This window comes from Procambarus clarkii, chromosome 70 (assembly GCF_040958095.1).
Source record: "Procambarus clarkii isolate CNS0578487 chromosome 70, FALCON_Pclarkii_2.0, whole genome shotgun sequence".
NCBI classification, from domain to species: Eukaryota; Metazoa; Arthropoda; class Malacostraca; order Decapoda; family Cambaridae; genus Procambarus; species Procambarus clarkii.
The window spans coordinates 29,647,072-29,671,490 of NC_091219.1; the positions used below are offsets into that span (position 1 = coordinate 29,647,072).

Genomic DNA, 24,419 nt, shown 5'->3' on the forward strand with positions numbered 1-24,419 from the left:
AAGGAGGTTGAATTTATGCATAGTAGTTAGAGTATTATCAGTGATTATCATGCACTCAATTACAGCAGTTTATACTTTTCAGCAGTAGAGTATATATCAAAAGAAGGTTCCCTAATGTGAAAGTTATTACTATTATAAGGGCTGTGTTGGTAAATATAAAAATTTGTACAAATTTTATAAATCCATGTCATTATGAAGATGATTTTTGTGTGGCAAGTTAAATGGCATGTCTTTGTGACAAATTGTGGTAAGAATACATGTGATGGCATTGGAAGAACTATAAAAAGAGGTTTAGCAAAGGTTAAACTCCAGAGAACCAACATAGGACACAATGACATCAAAAGCCTTGTATGATTTCAGCATATACACTTCAATGCCTTAAAATTATTTTTGTTGCTAAGAAAAAGGTCAAAACGAATAGATTACAACTGTTAAATGTACAACTGTTAAATGAACCTGTTTCAGTGAAGGAGGACAACAGGCTTTCATAAAATAATTCCCAAGTCCAAGACTTAAATAAAGGCTTACCAAACATCTAACACAACATTATTCAGCGTTAAGTTGACTAGGTTGACTAGAATGTGTAGTACATCTGTATAAAGATACTAGGCATCCCTTTATACTCACACTCTCCTTACATAGTATTTATATACTGTACTGGGTATGTGGTAATATATTGCCTGTAAGTATGATAGCAAAATATAGTTAAGAAATTATCATGGAGATTTCAAAATAATTTGGTGACTAAAATTAGTTTTTTAATACTGTATTGTCAGGAGTATGAAACAATAATTTCCCAGAATATTTCCCAGAATATTTATGGGATATACTGTAATTCCCAGATATTTGCTAAGTAAAGCAAGATAATCCAAGTATCCAACCAGATGTTAAAATGGCTTTCTCCTTTCATCTCATTCACATCAATTTAGTTCAGCAAGAATGAAGAAGCTATTAGGAATAGGATAAACAAACTAATAGTAGTAGTCTGAATTACAGATACTGTTGTCAGGTCTACTTATGATTCATATACCTTTATCAATCTGAAATTAATTTAACACAAATGTACTTATGGTATAAATCTTCAATTCATTAAATACACAAAGTATAATATATGTATCAAGATTTTTCCACCCTTTTCAGTCAACGTCCCAATTTACAAATCAATATTTGCAGGATATGCAACCAAATACAGTACTCAGGGATATCTAGAATGCCACTCATTCACATACATTAGTCTTAACTCCAATATGTGAATTTTAAAAATACAGATTAACCTGGGGGGGGGTTGAACCATCCCCACCTTTAAAAAAATATAAATTGCCTTATCTTTTTGTCATTTTTATTTGGACATAACAATATCAACTCAATATTTGAATGAACTTTGAAGGACTACTCTAGCTCAGTTCTACAGCTATTCCAGTTTTTATTCTTTTTTTCCTTTGAATTAAGATGCCTTACTTTCTAATACTGTATATCATATATAAAAAAGTAATATTTTTTGTTGGAGCCTGGCTCACATCAGTTCAATGCTGATAGAAGGAATGTTGACCATTGCATAGGTCAAAGTGAGGGGAGATACTGCACATGTTTTATTTCTTATTATTTGTATTTTCCATATTTTTTTTTAAACCAGATCTAATATTTCATAAGAAATAAGTAAAAAATATTTGTTGAGCTCTCAGGGTGGCAATTTTGATGTTAGCTGCATTTTGAGGATTAAAATTTAATTGTCTGAATTCTCCTATTCTATCTACCCCTCACAGTGTTCAAGAGAGAACTCGAAAAGCACCTCCAAAGGATACCTAATCAACCAGGCTGTGATTCATATGTCAGGCTGCGAGCAGCCGCATCTAACAGCCTGGTTGACCAGTCCAGCAAGGAGGCCTGGTCGACGACTGGGCCATGGGGACGCTAATCCCCAAAAACACCTCAAAGTAAAGTAGGCCATCAGACTAAAGACCGACATCAAAACATTTAGTTTTGTTCCCATCTAGATCCAACCCCTCATCCCCTGTTATCTAATCAAGCCTATTTTTAAAGCACATGTTGCCATTTACAGCTATGGTATTGGCTAGAAAGCCATTCCACTCTTACCACCCACATTTGTCCAAAATTTGAGCCTCTCCAACTATAGCCATTGTTATGGATTCTGAATTTTGCCCAGGTCTCAATTTACTGACAACGATGACCACCTACAAATGTAATTTGTAACAACACTACAAGTCAATTTACCCATATCAGCACCATTTATCTGGTAGATGGCGTCGCTGTCATTTCTACAATGTAGGACCTTGTACTTTGTAGTGTTGGTCATCATCTGGTACTTTTCTGCAGTGGTTAGGCCTTTCTGAAGTTAGGCTGAACCATCATTAAAGCTTACTATTCACCTCACTTTCATGTCATCAACAAACTTGCAGATACTGTATTATCATTCACCTATACATATGTATCATTGACATATTATGAACACGGGCTCAAAATATACTCCCCCATTCAACAAGTCTTTACCTGTTTTACAATTACCCCCCCCCAAGTGGATTTTCCAATATGTCCCCACACCACCTTCACTGAACACATCAAAATCATAAGTCCTATCACATGCCAGTGTGTCTTCAAAGGATGTCAATAGCTTGGTTTTACTTTACATATAGATATCTACGAACAGAACATCCAAAAGAAAATCATAAGGACTATCATTTATAGAATTTATAGAAAATGACAAATTGCAAATACACAAACTGGCAAGCTACAACTAATGAGGTTCCTTTTGTTTTTGTGCAATCTGAACATGAAATAAACATACTGACATGTCATGACAGTCAATTTCTCCACTTTCATTTGGTTCAATACAGAGAATCATGTTTCACAGAAGTAACTGTGAAAGGAACCAGAGATCAAGTCCCCCCATTGCTTGGTTCCCAAAACACTTAAGGGATATATAGTTACATTTGTTAAGAATCATGCCTTAAGTTCATGCTCTTTTGAGTCGGTTATTTTTCTAATAAACCTATTTTAGTCTAACGACCCCATAAATACTTTAGTCAAGTGTCAGGAGTCCAGCGACTTTGTCCTACCCCAAAAAGAAATACATATTACTCCAAGATGGTGTAATTGGTTCCCATACCTGGTTGATACCATGATGTTGAGAAATACTGTACTTGATACTAGAGGAAGTGAATATTGTATATAATTGTGTGTGTATATAATAAAAACTAATTTATTGGAATTTCAGGTACTGTATGAATACAGCATATTAAATGTGCAAGGCCAAATAATTTAAATTGGGCATCGTTGGGTGTGGTAAGCCTCTCCCTTATTTCTAGTTAGTATTACTTAAAACGTAAACATTAGCTTTGGTAACTAAACTGTTTACAACCTTGACTAAATATTACGTGAATAATAACAAGTGTTCATGAAGCTACGTGGAACATGAGTTTGTGGTGGAGGAACAAGCTTCATTCAAGAAAGAAGACTTTGAGTCAGATTTAGAAACTTTTTGTACCCAAAAGGATAGATAGAATCCGTGCGAAGGCCTTTAATCTTTGTGAAATTTCGTTAATCAAGGTCAAATAACACATGAAGCATAATAAAGCTAATTTTCTGCCAAATTTATTATTATTGTACATTATTTATTTTTGTAATACATAATATCCAATAAAAGGATTATTGGTCACATTGGGAAATAGACCACAATCTTAATGAAGGCATTTTTCACTTTTTTTTTACTTTCTTTACTTTTTTACTAACTGGGCAACAACATTGTTGTAAAAAATAATAATATTGCAGCTCAGGCTCTTGTACATTAGTAAAAACCTTCGTAAGTAGGGCTCAATTATGCCGTCTTAGGGTACACAGTGAAATCAGATTAGTAAAGCCTACACAAAGTGGAGTTCAAACTTGGGGCCATGATACAATGTACTGTATCAGTTATTTCCTCAGTAAATCATTAGCTAGTGCAAAGTGTCTACAGTAAATAAATATATTAACACATAAAAAACTGAAAGCCACTAGTTATTTTTTATTAAGAAGCATAATTTGTTTTTGTTTTATTATGACTACACTATAGTAGCTTATATACTTTACTGGTATCAGTATATTCAATGTGGTTAATGAAAACTGCAAAAGCACCTGAGTGTATGAAGATATGATATGTGATATGGAATTATATACAATTGTAGCTATCAGGGGGAAAATGCCAAGCCATTACAACTTTATAGCACTTGGAAGGGGTCAGGATAAGGATTTAGGATGGGGATGGGGGAAAGGAATGGTGCCCAACTACTTAAACGGCCGGGGATTGAACGCCGACCTGCATGAAGCAATAGTCTCTTCAAGTTACATGTTCATTTAGTGTCATTTCAACTAACATGCCAACATTTACTGTAAAGTATACAGTAATGATAAAAGAAAGAATTAATGAATGAACTTTAATTTTTGCCAAATTTGTTATGACTAGAAATTTGGTTAACCTAAATATCTGATAAATGACATCTACTCAATTTAAAGTATAAGAACTGTACTGAAAATCCGTATCGAACCTAAGGAATATTTTTACACTGAATATAAACCTATTGGAGAATAGTGCAAGATGTAATTTTCTAAAGGTTAAAACATTACTAGCACATTATTAAAAATTATACCCCATTGAGATATTTAAATTCTGATTTTGGTATATCATGATTAATTTTAAGCAATAATACAATTTCACAAAGCTTTATTTATAAAAACAAAACTAATTTACAGCATATAATTGGCATACAGTAGCCTAAATGCCAAAGGAAACCCCTAAATTGTACTCGAGGCATGTTGTAAACCACTACTAAAAACCTGACTCAATAAGCTGTGACCAACTTTATCTTATTAAAGTTACTAACATTAACTAAGTGCGGGTTGGACATGTATATGAGTGGGATTGGGTGGTTATAGATAGGAGCTGCCTCGTATGGGCCAATAGGCCTTCTGCAGTTGCCTTTGTTTTTAACATCATTAGTCTTAATTAAATGTGCATTCTTTCTACTTAATATTGCACAGAATTATAGGTCTATTAATTAATTATGTCATTGAAACAGTTGTCATAAGGGTATTAATAAATTTTCTCATTTAATTTCTTTATTATTAAGAAGTCTTTTCCCCTTCCCGACTGCACATAATTTGTGCTTAAGAGGCAAAACCCTTTTACCTAAACCCACAGATGAGATTTGAAACATAACTTTGAACAATAATATTAAAGAATGAAACACTTGTGTATGATGACCAAACCACACATCAGAAAATGGAGAAACGAAGATGTTTAGCTCCATCCAGGTCCATTATCAAGTCTGGAACATTACACGACTTAATAATAGTCCAGGATGGACCAAAATTTCTCAATTTTCTGATGTGTGGATTTTTCATTATATCTTCAGCCATGTTATTGTGACTGTTTGCACATATTAGTGTAACTTAAATCACTGAATGAACCCATGAAGTTACAGTAAAGGCATATACAGGCTCATTTTCAAATTAAAACATCCAATCGCTAGGTTTGGCTGAATTAGATTATGGCTAGGTAAGGAAGGTTTTAATACAATACAATAAAAAAATCAATTGGTAAATTGGTGACGACCAATCGGCTGTCCTTGTTAGAAAGCAAGCCACTGGTACAGAGATCCTCAAAACACCTCCAGGTAATCCATCCCACTTCTCATTAATGATCAAAATCCACATGACTAAGGATCACCCCAACATATCCCAAATTTCATCAGTTTACATTACAATTTACGAAGGGTTTATTTTTTGTCTGCTTTGTAATATTCTAGTTTCAAAGTTGTTCTTTCAAATGCAAACTATACAACCCCTTCAGGAAATGTGTCATAAACTGCTAAAGTTTCAACAGCTTTAACAGATTCACAGTACATAAAACTGTAAAACTAAAAACAGTGCAATAGATCCCTGGTGAGGGATGTTATAAACAATTATTACGAGACTGGAGATGGAGACAACCTACAGCAAAGTGCCACAAGAGAAGTGACGAGCCACAAATGCAGCAACCTTCTCCAATCCTTGGAGGAACAGTAAATTCATAAACGACGCTTTACTTATAACTCTTTCCACGCTAAGAAAATCAACTGCAAAACCATCTTTTGTAAGAAATGATTGGTAAACAACATTAACCCACACCCAAAAAGCCCTGTCCAGACACTATTTAAGAAAAATTAGTTGTCAATTGTCTTGTATTAGCCTACTGTATGGCAGTATATAAAGCAATTAATGTTTAAAGCTTGAGATGATATTGGAGGCCCAAATTAACATGTTATGGTGATTCACAGAGTATTAAAAGAGTATGAGAAGTAAGTATGAAGGAAATATCCTTGCCAACTAGGCCTAAGCTTACCCCAAGAGCGTTGCATCATTCAATAACAAACTTGTTATGTTGAGAAGTCATAAAGTCTTGAAGAGCACTACATTGTGCAGCACTAAACGTTTCAAGCCTACAGGAACTCCTTTGTAGAGCTCCAATAACTTTAGGATGACTTAGAATTACTGTATATAACCATACTAATGGCCTTTGACAAATTTGCATGCAGTCACCTGGGTCTGCACCCACTTTCAGTTTATTTGCAACACATCTTTGATTTCAACCTTCATGCCTTTAGTTTTTCATAATTCAATTCAATTTTTGTTCTGTAATTACAATAGCAAACACAGAGAAGCAAAGGCAAAACTCAAACGGACTCACAACAAACCCAGAGTAGGTCTTGGGACGGCGCACGTAGCGTCCCTCACTCCACACTCGATGTTTTCTCCGCACTCACAACAATTCCATTGGCACTGTGTGTATCAAGCAAGTCTCTAGTCTCTCGGGCACAAACTGGCACTGGTCAACACTTTGCACTCACATTGTAACGATACTAATCACCACAAAACTTCAAAGACAGTGGCTCTGGCGTCAGCCATAACGGCTTTGGTTTCAAAATGGCGGGTAGAGCAGGTCAGAGGCGCCGGGAGCCGCGCACTAGTAGGACGCCTCTAGAGCGCTCCCTCCCCGCCCCCAGCCTCACGCCAGACCCTCTACAGCCGCCCAACATCCTCTAGAACGCTTTACTCTCATCTTCAACCCCCACTCTCAATGGTATATACCAGGAAACCTTAAACTTAAAAGGATTTTCCTTATGCTCCCAAGAGTTATGGCTGACTCAACCTTTGACGCTGGAAAGCCACGCTCATATTGGTGAAGGTGGTATGGCGCTGTGTGTGTAGGTAGACGAAGCAGAATGGTCTAATACCCTCTATTGACGGGTTGTGGTGCGTGCTGGTAGTGGAGGTGGGGAGGATGGCCGCGGCCAGCCATGATAGTCAGAGATACCCGCCGGTGACGCGCCTCACAATGGCTCACTCCGCCCCAGCCACCACACACAGTCCCTCACACAACTCGCAACCTGATTGGTCCACACTGGTCACATGACCACGCAACACCTCCCAACTCCTCACAACCACTCGCTAACACCATTTATTCACCTTCTTTTCCAAAGCTCGTGCATGCCGAACTGTTAGGAATCATCAAACATTCAGTATATGGGAGAGAGTGGCGGGACGGTGATGGAGAGGAGGACACCGGGGAGCGTGTGTGCTCCGGGAGCCTCACACCATGATGGCCGCCATGACGTCACTCCCAGGGTTCCAATCATAACACTTGGCGCCAACCACACGTACCGTAAATACTTTTAAACTCAATTCTTACTCTGCATCTAGCTTGTTTACCAATGAGATAACGTCTTTGATATTTATTTAAATGTTTTATACTTGTATCTTTTCGTGTTGACTGTTGCCTTTATTAATATTATTCACACGTGGTAAGTTTAATATTTTGTCAGCTCACATGGCTGTGTTTGGGTTAAAGTGTAAATAGACCACACAAGCCGCTCTTCCTCTTCACTTACTACATTTTTTGTAAGAACAGCTGTACGTAAAGGGACAGGTGAGTGACCCAGTGTTTAGCGTAAATAATATACAAATAGACTTAATTGAGTGAGTTTGGAGTGAAGAAGAGATAGTGGGAGGGTGAGATGCTCACCTGTACTGGCAGGCCTCACCTGCTCTTCTAGGCAACATTACGCCATCAAACCTAACACAAAATGCATAAATAAATCATGAAATATATGCTTTTCATTGAGGAAGCAAATAACATTAAAACCAAGCTTAAATACACTTGGAGTGTCTGAGAGGATTGGTTAACCGCAAATAATGTTACATGAATCATGGGATTCAACCACTACAAATTACTTCAAGATCATCATCACAGCACAACTCTGCTCTCAGAACTATAACAGTCTGTCTTCAGACATCACAGCCCCTCTGTCCAAGTCCCATTGTCATGCTAAACATACACTCACTCCACACATTCTCATGTGCTCTACATGTACAAAACCTTGTTCCTAAATGCTAATCTTGATCTAAAACTTTTCCTTGATAGGTGTAATAGAACCGATGAGCACCACACCAGAAATAAATATCTGATATCCCCAGTCAGACTAAATCTGTGCAAACACTTCATGCAAATAAAAGGGCCCAGTCTTTGGAACTCACTCCCTGATGAATTAAACAATTGTCCAACCTATGCCTTATTCAATAGTAAAACCTAAAAGTACCTCATTACATCCTCATAGTCTCCTACCTAGTACCTCAATTTGCACTGTACCTTGTATTACCCACTTCCCAATATTAGTAATATTAGTACCAGTGTAATCACCTCTATTAACTTATATTGTAGTTATTTGTTAATATAAAAACCTTGCCACAATGTACCCTTTCATCATGCCTGATAAGTTCTGAGGTTAGGTAATGATGATAGAGTTACAAGATACGAGCTAGATGGTGTTGTGATTGCGAAGTCGGATTGCGAAAGGGATCTGGGAGTTATGATTAGTAAGAATTTAAAACAAAAGGATCAATGCATAAATGTTCGTAATAAGGCAAATCGGACACTTGGATTTATTAATCGCAGCGTTAGTAACAAGACACCTGGTGTGGTTCTCAAGCTATATCTTGCTCTAGTTAGGCCCCATTTAGATTATGCAGTTCAGTTTTGGTCGCCATATTATAGAATGGATATAAATTCACTTGAACGTGTCCAGCGTAGGATGACTAAGTTAATTCCCCAAATTAGAAATCTTTCATATGAAGAAAGATTAACAAAGCTTAAGTTGCATTCACTGGAAAGGCGAAGAGTTAGGGGCGACATGATAGAGGTTTACAAGTGGGTGAATGGACATAACAAGGGGGATATTAATAGGGTATTAAAAGTATCAACACAGGACAGAACACGAAACAATGGGTATAAATTGGATAAGTTTAGATTTAGGAAAGACTTGGGTAAATACTGGTTCAGTAACAGGGTTGTTGATTTGTGGAACCAATTGCCGCGTAACGTGGTGGAGGCGGGGTCCCTCGATTGTTTCAAGCGCGGATTGGACAAGTATATGAGTGAGATTGGGTGGTTATAGAATAGGAGCTGCCTCGAATGGGCCAATAGGCCTTCTGCAGTTACCTTTGTTCTTATGTTCTTATGTTATATGTTAGATTAAGGACCTGCCAATGATGTGTGTGTTAGTGGCTTTGCAGAATGTCAAAATACCAATCTTATGTAATCTCACCAACCCATTGTACCTTCTTGTGAATAAAATTATTATTATTATTATTAATCATGAGTAAAGAACAGTAAAGGTTGACATGCTGACCAGCCACAGCTGTATGATGTCACGCTATACCCACATAGCTGCACGTGGGTAATAAGCCTTCAATTGTACCTATTGCCTGGTAGATATGCAGAATAACACACATTGAAGAGGCAATCCTATCTTTCATTATATATAATATATATATAATGTGTGTGTGTGTGTAAATCACGAAAAATAAACACGTGTTTAAAAATGTGAGTGTCAGACCAGGGAGGAAGAATTGAAATAGGAATTTCCTTAAGTACTTTCGTATATTAATACATCTTGAGAAGGAATCTCCTTCTGAAGATGTGTGTGTGTGTATGTATATATATATATATATATATATATATATATATATATATATATATATATAACATATATATATATATATATATAACATATATATATATATATATATATATATATATATATATATATATATATATATATATATAATATATATATGTATATATATATATATTGATAATTTTTAGTAGTATTAATTATTATTATTATCCTTTGCATTCCTAAATGAGTTTAACCTTTAAATTTTTTTATATTTCATGTTCAAGGCATGTTCTAGGGGTTTACTGAATCGGTGGCTTATATAATTGGTGTCATCATGTCAGAAGAACAAAGAGGCAGTGAGAACAGTTCTAACACAAAACCAGCCAGTCATACTCTAGTAAGTTCTGTGTATTGTATCCATAGTTTCTTGAACATAACATTTATATATGTTTTATAACTTTCAATTCCTGATTTGTTTATTTTGAAAAAAAAATCTTTAATTTTCAATAATTTCCACCTTAATATGATTATATACATATTTGCAGAAACCTAATTATATGCTCAAGTATACTCTTTCTGGACATTCAAAAGCTGTTTCATCAGTGAAATTCAGTCCAACAGGCGACTGGTTGGCAAGTTCATGTAAGCTTCTTTATTTTTATTGAATGTTATGTACAGTGTATATAGCATAGTATTATTTAACATTTTATTAACCAAGTAACATACAGTATATATTTAACAGCTGTTTTAGAATAGAAAATATTTATATACTAGTCTAATGAAAAAAATTGAAGATACTTCTCAGTTTGAATATTGCTGATTTTTCTGTTACAGTACTTACATTATTCTAATATTTACCTTGCAGCTGCTGATAAGTGATCAAAATATGGGGTGCCTATGATGGAAAGTTTGAGAAAACATTGTCAGGTCATAAACTGGGTATTAGTGATGTTGCCTGGTCTCATGACAGCAGACTCCTTGTATCCGCTTCAGATGATAAGACTCTCAAAATTTGGGAACTTGCATCAGTAAGTACTAAAGGATTTTATTTTGTATATACTGTATTATATGAAGGGTGTCTGTATTAAATGTTATCCTGTGATGTATAGTTGCATGTGTGATTTTTGGGGGCTTTGGAATAGTTAAATTTTTATACAGCATGCTTTTAATGATCTAACAAGATCATGATCTATATGAGACATTTTCAGCTTGTGATTTTGTAAACCATTGCTTGCACACCTCTATTAAAAGAGTAATGCTAAGGATATTTTGTTTTACACTGCAACATATATACCATTTTCTCAGTAACAATATTACTTTATAGTATAGTATAGTAGTACAGTACTTCTATAAATTCTCACAGCTCTACTGAATCCTCATTTGTTATAACAAGTGTGGCTTAAAATTAGCTCATCGTCTTGCCACTTGGACTGGTCGGTGCAGCAACGGCCTTGCATATTGTAGGTTGAGGTTCAAAACCCAATGATCTCAGTAGATGGGCACCATTTCTTCCTTCTGTCCTATCCCAGCTCCTTGTTCTCATGTCCCATCCAGGTGCTCTACTCCTACTAGCTTAGCACTTCCTCCTGATACTGTACTTACCTTACCTTCCTAGTTAAACTAGCCATCTAATAATAAGTATCTGCACCTACATATACAATATACACGTTCCCAGACCAAGATCATATCGCATTCTTTCTAGCTGTCTCCATGAACACCAAGCAGGTGGGGGACTTCTCTATCTTAAGTGGTTTGTTTACATCTATTAAAACATTGTTAACATTAGCTAACAAATATTGTTAACATAATAAAACATTCACTCTGCCCCATAGGAGCCTCGAACCACAGGCCACCAGAATGGTAGCCCTTAGCTCTAACTACTGAGCATCTGAACAACTAGGGTAAAGAAGGATGTCAGATATATGCATCTGGTATCTAATTGAGACCTTAGGCCTCCCCTGGGGTGCCACCTGAGCATAGAGGTATTAGATAATCCATGCCCTAGTCATATAAATTGCTAACCTTCTATAAACGTGGACAATAGACGAGGCTTCTTTGGCCCATAATCGTGGATACTAGACGAGGCTTCTATGGCCCATAATCGTGGACAATAGACAAGGCTTTTATGGCCCAAGTAATCGCTTGGTCTATGTTCTGTCTCATTCTTGCAGTGAATGCTTGGATGATCTCCATTGACCTCTAGGGCATGTATTGACACATTCCTATACTTCTAATATTCAGGGTTTGGCTAGGTTTTTTTTGTGGGGTTGCAGGAAGTTCTCCTATCTGTCTTAGCTTTTTCTTATTCATCATCTCATCCACATACTCAGGCAAAGCGAGAGCAGCTTTAAAGGGTATATCCATAGGCCTCGCCAAAATCCGCAGGGAATTACCAGAGCTCAAACAACTGACCAAACAGGGCACCCAGGCACTGGGAATGCTCACCGGAAATTATGTAAGTAGACCAACACAGCCTGGTCAACCCGGCTGTGAAGGCCTACCTCCACGGGCCGTGTAAAGCATGCGAACCTCCTAGGGTGTCGCAACCCGCCAAAATGTTCACCCCACAAACAAGGGTCTAGATAGAGAGGCAAAATATCCCTGACTTATCCAATATAAGGCCTCTAAAGAACAAACTCCCAAATACACCAGAAAAGATAACTTTTTCAGTGCAGGGACAGTGCTATGGAGCACACAGAGAAGGTAGCCCTGAGCATGTGCAGTTCTAAGTGCCTAAGTCTAAGTTAGGTCCACAACACAAACCAAGCAGAAAACACATTTGTGAATCTGCTGTCACGGATCTGCTGAATCAGTTCGTGAATAACTGAAACATAGAACAAGAAGAAGCAAATGGCTCCCACAAGGTAGATAGCCACATAACAAAGTCCAAGGTTAGCCAGCACTTAGCAGCAGCAAAACTTGCATGGCTTGTTGACAACCCGGGAATCCTACAGAGGTCAATTAAATGTGTCCGCATCAGCAACAGAACTGACTTGAAGCACTAGTGGAGACATGGACTTGTGCCCCCTTCCCTCCCCACAACTGGCAGGGAAGTAGTGCTAATGAGCTTGCACTGGTATAAGAGAGATTTTTCATTTGTTTACATTGTTTGAGGGAGTGAGTTTGACAGTTTTGATTCTTCAGTGTCCTTGAACCCAACTGTGGTCTGTATTGGTTCACTGACATTCTGGATACTTTCCCATTGGAGTAGCAGTGTGTCCTCAGCTCTCTGCACCTCTGAGGGGTGGGGAAGGTGGCAGGTTTTGGCTCTTCCTATTAGTACCATTTTTTCTTGGCTGAGTTCTTTTAGGCTAAACAGTACTCCACAGCTGATGCAAACCAGCAATTGGGAGCCAGCTCAGTGAGATAGCTTCTGGGAGCCACCAGGGGCTTCCCCTAGAAAATTATACAAGATAGGGTGGTATATATCAGTTCCATTTAGAAAACTTATAATTGGTCTTACACAAAAATTTCTTTTCAGGGCAAATGTGTGAAAACTCTTAAGGGACACAGTAATTATGTGTTTTGCTGCAACTTCAACCCGCAGTCAAACCTCATTGTTTCAGGCTCTGTAAGTTATAGCTGTACAGTACTAGTACATCCAATCTGAAATTTATAGTCGTATATATTTTCCCATGAGTTACAAATATTTATCTGAAAGGTAATTGTGCAGTAATTATATACAGGTAAATGTTTTAAGAAAACTGATATGATATATAAATTCTCTACATAGTTTGACGAGAGTGTACGTATATGGGACGTTAAAACGGGAAAATGTCTAAAGACATTACCAGCTCACTCTGATCCAGTCAGTGCTGTCAACTTTAACCGGGATGGAACTCTCATTGTGTCTAGCAGCTATGATGGTCTTTGGTAACAGTCTATAAACAAATTTTGTTATTACTAGTATACTCTCGATAATTTCAAACAAATCTACTTTATTTGTTTTCTTGATTTTTTTTATTGCATGGTCATTTATCTAAGGGTAAAACTAGGCCTAATTAAGGTAGTAATTCATGACGTCATTATAATAACATTATTAAGGGCAAACTAATTTTGAAAGAAATATTTGAAAATATACAAAAGTGTTCTGGCTGTTAGTCAAAGTGGTCCTTGCATGATCGGACTAGTAGTGTGATTCTTTATATTAAGCATGACAGTAATTTAAAGATTTCCTTTTATTTCAGTCGAATCTGGGACACCACTTCAGGCCAATGTCTCAAAACACTCATTGATGATGATAATCCTCCAGTTTCCTTCGTTAAATTCTCTCCAAATGGCAAATACATTCTAGCAGCCACACTAGACAACACATTAAAGTTATGGGACTACAGTAAAGGAAAGTGCCTCAAAACCTACACTGGACACAAGAATGAAAAATACTGCATCTTTGCAAATTTCTCAGTAACTGGGGGAAAAGTAAGAATTTTTATTTTTCCTTGAGTATGAGTTTTAATATAGAAAACCTTTACAAATCATTTCAGTAATGTTTGTTTTATTGGAAGAATATTTTTTTGACAGTGGTATAATAATCACTTGGGTCAGCAATTCCATATGAAATGATTATAATTATATATTTAGTACTTTTTTTTATAGTCATATTGTGGATGGCCTCGGTCATCATATGTAAGCTAATGTAGGGACAGTAATGAATGCCCTCAGCCCTCTTCCTATTAGTACCATTTTTCTTTGGTGACTTCCACTCCGTTGCATAATAGACTGGGCAGCCATTATGTGATGCGTGGTCTCGCTTCTTGCAGGTTAGGGTTCAATCACTGAATGTCCAAGTGATTGGGCACCATCCCTTTCATTAGTCCTATCCTAAATCTTTAGCCTCGTATCACTTCCAAGTGTTATGCAGTCATAATGGCTTGTTCTTTTCTCCTGATTGAGAAATTACCTTGCCTTAATGGAACAATAATCTGCTCCCTTTTGTTCAAACTGCATTGTCACACGTATAGTTGTGCATCTCCCTTTAAGAGCCCCAATTTTCAGGAAAATAATGTCTTGCTTTCCTAATGTCTCTAGGGGGTCATTTATTCCTCAATGGAATCCTTGGTAAATCCAATTCCTTTGATATCGCTCGCTTTGTGTCCTATTCTCGTATTGGCATCTTAAATGATATTTAGTGCATTTTGAATGTCTAGCAACACAGACGGTGCAACATAGTTTTCCTGGCTTGACGCCTTCTTTTGATAATTACAATACTTATTACATAAATCAACATCCCTTTTTCCAAACAAACATTTACCCTGGAATGATTTGACAAATAAAAGTTTGTCAAATTCCAGTTTGGCAGCAGGAGGATGCTGCTTCTGAAAACTTTCCTTGATAATACTTTGGCTTTGTGATGAGGTTCTCGGAGTCATTAAAACAATACAAGTAGTGTGGGACAAGACGTTAATGCTGTCAACAATTAAAATATTTGTAAAAATTTCATTTATTGTCTGATTATTATTGGACTTGTTTTAAAATGTGCACCAACAACTTCCCATTCTCTGTATTCCCCACGTAGTAGTATACCCGCCTACTCAACCTACCCTCAAGTCAAAATGTGCGCCCGTTCCGGTTGTTTTACCTCTGGTATTTTTTATTGCTGTTTTTATAAGCAAGAAGCAACACAAAAACGAATGATGGGTAACAAATAATGTCAGGAATGAATAACGACTAAACAATGACAAAAAGCCGGGTTTTTCACATGACGATGTACTTCATCTTATTTTATTGGCAATGATGTTCTCCTATTTGACCTTATATACCCTTCCTTTTAGAGCAATCTATTGCGAACAATTTGATACCAAAATGAATGACAGCGCGAAAATTAAGATGAGAAAACTGTAAAGAGTATAAACGTTGGAGTGTGGTTGTCCGCTCACGGGCAACGCGCAGCCTACTTTGAGGTGCGTTGCGAGTGACCCGCCAGGCCGCGCAAAGTGTTAAGACTACTCAATAGCGTGGACGATAGAGCTTAGGCCCCCCCCTCGCATGGGGTCCACAGTTTGAGTATCTTAGAGCCCAGGTGAATGCAATGGTTTGACCATTCTTGTCCAATTTGTATCCATTTTTGGTGTCGATATGCTTGGCATTATCTTATACCCTTTCATACATTTGTATACTAAAGTCATGTCACCTCTTGCTCTTCACCTTTCTAGAGAATGTAAACTAAGTTGCAATATTACATCCCAGTTTCTAGGTTCCACGTGTCTTGGGGCTTCTCTCTTCTGATTCTCTGCTGGAGTGTTGCTATTTCCTCTGCAGGTTGGGCTTGCTGCCCTTGCTTGTCATTTTTTCCAGTGTTCCTATGTCAGCTTTTGCCTCATGTGTGGGATACCTGTTTTCCCTCTTGAGTCTCTTCCCTCACTTTTAATCCTTAGACAGCAGCTATGGAGAAATTGTCATACCCACCTAAGGACAAAAAAAAATAATAATAATAATAATTTTTCATCATGTAATTATTTGTATTCAATTTGTTTGCATTTGTATTCAAAATGTAAGGAAAACGAGAAAATAAGTTCATATTTATTGTTTCGCTGGGTGAAGGTGCTCTGCAAGGCTGCTCTGCTCGGGCACTTGTCAATGCCTAGTGCACAACTTCACTGACGCTTCTTGTTTCCTCGGATGTTTCACTGTTTTTCTTTATTTACATCCTCAGAGCAGTATTATATCCATATTTGCATAATTCATGTAAAATCCAGAAAATAATTGTTTAAATTGTCATATGATGACCACATTTCCCTAATAACATTAATGAAGAAGTCTGCGTTCATGCCAGGAAATGATAGCAGGATTTTTTCATGGGTTAGGTGACATCTAACATTCCATGACATCCACATAGACATATTATCAAGATAATAATTGTTTAAATCTTCATAAGATAACCAGTGTAAGGTGTTATGCGTTATAATCTGTCCTTCCTGCTCTACTGGAGCAGGTCCTTGCATTCCACATGTCCTTCATGGGAATACTAAACCCTATGAATTTACTTAGAAAACTATATCAAATGTTTGTGGTGGTCTACGTTAATGGATATTACTGTAGCCTTATCTAATCGGCATCCATTGTTGTTACTGTGCCTTTCTATAACCCTGCCCAGGAATGGGTGGAAGAAATCGTGTGTGGTTGACAGTATGCATCTCGACAGGTTGTGGGCACTCGCTATCATTCCTATGCGTGTTTCCACAACATTCCCACCCAGCTAATAATAAAATCATTAAAATTTACAGTATTATTTTTAAGAAAATCCCTCTTGACTGCTTCATTATTACTAAATAATAACTAGACATGAGGTAGAAGGTGGTAGCTTATTGTTGCTATTAGACATGCTCCAAGTTCTGTCTTTATTTCCCAGCACCCAGCTATGTAAGTCTTGTTTTCCTACACTCGGGGTACAGTAATCCCTACCTCCTTCCCTCGGCACCCAGCTGTGGTACCCCTATTCTATCCATTGGCAAGAGGAGTGAGATCTAAGATATTAATATTTTAGTATTTAAACTAGAGATGTATCTGTGATGTCGGCCTATTTTTGTAGTATTGGCATCAGGAGAATTTTTGCAATATACTGTTTTAATGTCATATGAACTTAATTTTCTTTCTTGAGAGGTTTGTTTCAAATCATTCATGTCAGCACCAAGATTGTGTAGTTTGCATTTGCCTGGCCTTCTGGGGTCTCTCTTGATTTACTCTTCAGACATTTTTATGTTCTGTCACAGATAGCATCTCTTTGTTTGCTCTCTTCTGTTACTTACAAGTAACTGTTGCTGTTCCCTCTTATATTTAATATCTTATAAATAGAAGTGTTAGTTATTTAGAAAGAATTGAATAAATAGTAAAAACATTCCCATTACCATACCTATTACTCAAGCTCAGGAACCAATTTTACCCCTAATGTTAATGAGTGGTGGAGTATTTATATGTACACTTTGACACTACTGTATACTCTTTATTCTGATATTAGTGTGCATTGTAAATTAAATACTGTACATTCATTAAGTTGACTTCCACTTTTCAATATGCCTGAGTGATAATTATGGTATGACATTCTCTTTTCTTTTTCACAATATTGCATATCCCTACTGTATAGCTTTAACAAAAATATTTAATTTAAGCCATGTAATCATTTAATTTTTTCTCATATTTCAGTGGATTGTATCAGGATCTGAAGATAATTTTATCTATATCTGGAACCTTCAAACCAAAGAAATTGTTCAAAAATTAGAAGGACATTCAGGTAATTTCTTTTTTTTTTTTTCTTTTTTAAAGAACATTACAGTTTTTGTAATGTGTGGAACACAGGGAAGTAGAGGGGAACTCAACTATTTTTTTTTTTTTTCACAAATTTTTTTCTGTACTGTGTTGAATTTTGTATATACATATTATTAACCTTTCAACTGCAAACACAGCAAGGGATGTTTTCACTAATTATCCATAAGCTGCACAACAGTCAGGGATGAGCAGGCCATATCTGACCCTACTGCACAAGTCAATGACGGGATGAGTTAAAGTACAGTACCTCGTAAGACTTAAAACTTCTGCAGGTAAACTGGGCTCACAGCTGCTTCCTCAGGACTCTAGTTAACAAATGCCATTTTGGAAAAAAAAAAATTGTGGGCACCACCTAGGTATGAGGTCTCAATACTGAGAGAAACTGCTGCTGCCAGTCTCATAGCACTACCATGCAGCTCATGGCTGCAGCATCACTCAATGGTGGAATAAATAACTGGTTATTTAATGAGTTTGTGATAGAAGATCTTGACTGTGATAAAGACTATGTACTGTACAAGGTACCGATATCAGTTAATGCCGTGCTGGTTACAAGGTTCACAACACAACACAAGGCAGATATCCACAGCACACAGCCACTGTTTGGTGCGTATACATATCATGCAACAGGACCTCATATTCCTTTAGAAAATTGATTTGTGGGAAATTATTCATATTAAGAATTTAGTGACCAGGATTCTGATAATACAACCCATCCTCCCGTTAGATAGTAGTTTTTGTAACTATGTGCACCATAGTACAAAGATTGACGTACTAAGCCATTAGAATTTTGTACTATTCACTTTATAGAGTCCGAAAAAATTAAGTTAAAAAATGAACTTAACACTATTGCACTCCGTTGCCTCCCACAGTAATCACTCATTTTTCTCTTGAGTCATCTCGGGGTAACTCGAGTCACTCATTAAAATATTTGTTAAAAATATAAATTTTATCAGATCAATCTGAGAGTGGTTTCAAAATGAGCGCCTTTAGATTGCGCACAATTTGATAACAAAATAAAAGACGTAACACGAAAATTGATGTCAGAACACTGGAAAGGTATAAATAATTTTGTGGTGATGAACGTCCAAAAGTTAAAATATTTGTTGAAATTCCATTTATTGTTCTATTATTATGGGACTTGTTTTAAAATATGCACCTTTATATTGCGAACAATTTGATACCAAAATGAAAGACGTGGCAGGAAAATTGATCCAGTGTCAGTGTCGGAACACTGGAAAGATAATAAATACTTTTGTGGTCCAAATTTTAAAATATTTGTTAAAATTCCATTTATTGTTCTATTATTATGGGACTAGTTTAAAAATGTGCCTTTATTTTGCGAACAATTTGATACAAAATGAAACGCGTAACACAAAAATTTGTTATCAAACTGAACGAGTATATATACATTAGTCTGCAGGTGTTACAATTGGTGCTCGTTCACGGGTAACTTGGCCAACTTTAGGCTTTGCTGTGGGGAGTTATGCCGGGCTTTTAGACCTTGTATGCATTTACCCTTGTAGGGAATTCTGTTGCGAACGCAATGATACCAAACCGAATGACGTAGCACAAGAAATAAGATGAGAAAACTGAAACGAGTATATACATTTTACTGATTTTGCTCGCTCATGGGTAACTTGGCCGACTTTATGCTTTGCTGTGGGGAGTCACGCCGGGCTTTTGGACCTTATATGCATTTACCCCTGTAGGGAATTCTATTGCGAACGCAATGATACCAAACCGAACGACGTAGCACAAGAATTAAGGTGGGAAAACTGAAACAGGTATACACATTTCGGTGTCGCCGCACGCTCGCCTGAACCGTCAGGAGCAGACGTCATAGTCTAACTATGACGTTAACTAACATTAACTGTGCGAGATATTGTTAAATATTCCTCAGCCTAGTATGGCACATATATGTACACTATACTATATTAGGCCTAGGAAGGTTAGGTTATGTTAGTTTAGTTTATCTTTGCAACATAAATAGAAAATCTTTTCTGGTTTGTCCAAGTTCAATAGTACCTATTTCTAATTGTGTTGTACGTTGGTATATGTACTATGGTTTCGTTGTTACGATAAATATGTACAGTACTACTAAGACAGGAGGATGGGCTGGATAATAGCAGTGTTGCTGACTAGCATGTGGTGGTATGTTGTGCTTGAATTGTAAGATTACCACAACCACTAGAACTGCTAAGTGGTTCTTAATGGTGCATAAAAATGTAGTCATAGACATGTATAATATGTATACATTGTAATAACAGCAAAAACAGTATGATTCATTTTTAAAGAATTTAATAAAGGGTTACAGAGGCACATAATCAGTTCAGGAACTGAACCCCCCTAGTTCGCTTAGCTAAACAAATAACACTCTTTTGATGCTAGTTACACAATTATTAATGTTGTATACTCGTACACATACTCATACAAACATGCACACACACACACATGTATGTATACATACATATACAACACCTACACAAATACACACATCAATAATCTTTTGTATCACAAGTGATTCAACAAGAGGCTCACAACAATCACTATACAAGGCACTTTACATCTATGGTGAGTCACACGGTTACTAGTCTTGCTCCACACCCACCCAACTGGGCAGCAGCTTTACAGTCATGTGCATGCATTACCTACAGTAAGCAAATTTGGATACTTTGCTAAGATTCCGGGCAGCACATCATTATGAATGAAGTACTTACACATTTCTTGGACTCCATTGGTGTTATCTCTGAATTCTGTGATTTTTTCGCATTCCATTATATAATGACGCAAAGTATGCAAGTAGTTCTGCTGACAGAGTTTACATTTAGTCAAATCCACAGCAGATGTTACTAACTCCCAGAGGTACTTGTAGCCGAGCCTAAGCCTAGAAGTGGTAACATCTAGAAGTCTAACCTTATTGGATGACCTATAGACGTGTGGTATTTCCTGCATAATAGAATGATAGATGGAGTTGCACATATTAGTAAGAATATTATATCTGTGCATATTGATATTCTGCACATTTTATTATACTGTACTGTAAATTTCTCAAATGACACTATTGAATAATATTACTGCAAAAATCCAGTAGACAAACAGACTGCATCTTACTGTCAGAAATGTCCTGCTAACAGTAGAGATCCTTATCAAATGTCCTGATTTTTAAAATACAGTAAATGGAAATCTTGCTCTCTCTCAATGTTCCAATGAGTCGTGTCCAGTCCTTGGTGAATTTGATGTGATACTGCTTATTGTATGTCTTTTTGCTCTCAAATTAATGTCCTGCATAATATATAGTAGTTTTTGTTAATGTTCTGTGACACAGATAGTGCTAAATAGTTTTGCAGGCTTTGCCACTTATAATTATTTTCATTCGGAACTTATGTTGACACCCTCGTTCCTGAAGGAATTTATAGTCTATTTTATATTAAAAAAATTTCAATATATGATTTAATGCTTGGTTTTTTTTTCAGATGTTGTATTATGCACTGCGTGTCACCCAACACAAAACATCATTGCCTCTGGGGCACTAGAGAATGATAAAACCATCAAACTTTGGAAAAGTGATACTTAATCCTAGGTTCCAAACAACATAATGAAGCATTTCCAGTTTCAAATTATCCTTTAACAGACACTTAACATATTTACATCTACTCGTGAAGTGTGTTTGGCTGTAAATGATGTACAGTACCCCGGTAAATGGTACTATGATGGCTGTAAATCGTTAGTACAAGTATGGTTGAATTACAAAACTGTGAAATTATGCAACTTTCTGGATGTCATAATTTCAGTAATGATGTGCGTGTATATATATATATATAAATAATTTTTTCATGTAAGGTATTTAATTGTAATACAAGCCAAATTTATGTGAAAAACATGTTAGGGTATAGTTAACGTTGTTCATAGCTTGTGTAAACTAATTGTGAAATTACTTTTTTTATATAATAATTACTGTATAAAGAGGTTCATTTTTTATAGCTGAAACTTTGCAAATTACATGATATTTTTTATTCAGTGCAGTACCTACTTAAGAACATGACAGTAACATGATTCCTTAGTTTGAATTTTAATTAAAATTAGGAAGAATGTATGATTTAAATTCTTTTTGCCATTGAGAAATCTTTGTATGAAATTGAACCATTTAATAAAAATTGTAATATATTCAAAACAAGTTTAATTTACACATACCATACTACTACTTCAACCCCTTCACTGCACCAGCTAAATATGATGGAAAATTTGTTGTGAGATGACCATATTACAGAATGGCTATCACTTAGAGAAAATCAATAAGATGAGAGACTGGTCCCTGGTTATGAATGAGACCTTCCATTCGAGGTAAGGTTTAGGGAGCTCTGCCCACATTCTCAGAAGAGGCAGAAGACATGTTCAAGGTTTTCAAGTAGAAAAGAATATATCAATGGAAGATATGGTTGAAGTCATGAAACTTTCAGAACTTGTAGCAATGCCTATAAGCTGGAAATTTTCAGAATAATGAAGTATGTTTGACACTTGTGTTCGTAAGGTTAAATATCACAGTAAGCCTTACAAAAATTACTGTTTCCATACATAATGGGTAAATAAAAATTTTTGCACAACTAGTAATACTGGTGCTCTCGTTAAGCTGGAGATTGACTTAGTATGTAATGACTGTTGCAGGGTGTAACAATTCTGACTAATAAAGTATACAATAGACTAAATAAACTTAAAACATTGAAATCAAAGCATAAATTGAATTGAAAAAGAAAAGTGATAATACTTACATGATGGATGGAACAGCAGAAATTGAAACATGTTTCTTGAACATTTAAATGGCTGAATATTAGGTTCTGTCCTCATATTAAGTACGTGTACTGTATATTGGCGGTATGGAATTACCAAAGGATAATCCTCATTGCTTCATTTTGCATTTTTTAAGCTCCCCAAGCACTTATTTCAAGCATTATAGCAAACAGATGCAGCACAGTCAAAGATCTAATACGTGTAAGAAACATAATTTTAGCAAATCTGACATTTGCAACATAGCCTGGGTGATACCCTGCCACAGCCTTGAGAACTCTGAGCCACTCTTTATAAAGACGATAGTCTGGTTTCAACATAGCCATACAGTAAGATTTCAAGACCAATTACATCAGTGTGTTGACATAGTCAAGCTGGGATCATTACATTTTACGTTTTTCGTTTTACGAGGAGTAACGCCTGGTGATGACCCCAAAGACTTAATAAATAAATGTTTATTCAGTTACAAGTACATACATACAAGATGAGTTACAAACAAAATGTTGGATTTCTAGATAAAGCTAGTACATACTATGCCTAAAGCCACTAATACGCACAGCGTTTCGGGCAATATGTGGGAAAACCACTTAGACTAAAACTTAAAACTAATTGAGATCAAAGCATAAATTTAATTGAAAAGGGGGAAAAAAAGAATTATAATAATTACATGATGGATGGAACAAAAGAAGAAATTTTAACTAAATGAAACGAAGACTACAATTTTCTTCAAGTTTATACATGGTGGATATCAGCAGCTAAACACGTTGGGCAATAATCAATATTGTTTGAAAATAGCAAGACATGGGTTGACATTTAAGGGGTAAGGTAGGTTGATTGGAGTTTATTAGGAAGTATTTAGTTTTACTCTTAAACCGGTTGAGAGAGGTACAGTCTTTGACATGATTGGAAAGATCATTCCACACTCTGGGTCCCTTGATTTGTAGAGCATTTCTAGTTTGGTTAAGTCGTGCTCATGGAATATCAAATAGGTATTGTATTTGTTTCTAGTGTGGTGACCATGGGTTCCGTTACAACCTTCTAGGAAGCGTTTAAGGTCAGGATTGGCATTACAGTTCAGAGTTTTATATATAGAGAGTACACTTAAGAGGATGTGCAGTGACTTAATATCTAACATATTAAAAGATTTAAGAAAGGGGGGCCAAGTGCTGTCTGAGGCCAGAGCTTGTTATTGTTCTAATAGCAAATTTGTGTTGAGTAATTAGAGGACGTAGATGATTTTGGGTAGTAGAACCCCAAGCCCAGGTACCATAATTGAGATAAGGATAGATGAGAGTAATAGAGCATTACCAGGGAAGGGCGAGGTACGTAATATCTGATTTGAGAAAGAATGCCAACTGTTTTAGAATTGGATTGCTATATTTTGAATGT

At 36.4% G+C, this 24,419-nt stretch overlaps 1 protein-coding gene across 1 annotated transcript; it reads left to right on the top strand.

The window, feature by feature from the left end:
* Positions 1 to 7,757: 7,757 nt before the first annotated feature.
* Positions 7,758 to 22,422, top strand: LOC138356114 (protein will die slowly-like). The gene is given in 10 exon segments (XM_069311857.1): positions 7,758 to 7,957; positions 10,271 to 10,383; positions 10,532 to 10,628; positions 10,852 to 10,860; positions 10,863 to 11,014; positions 13,468 to 13,557; positions 13,720 to 13,859; positions 14,174 to 14,405; positions 18,126 to 18,213; positions 21,722 to 22,422. Coding segments are annotated over 9 exon segments (972 nt in total). The 5' UTR covers positions 7,758 to 7,957; positions 10,271 to 10,320; the 3' UTR covers positions 21,823 to 22,422.
* Positions 22,423 to 24,419: the final 1,997 nt, after the last annotated feature.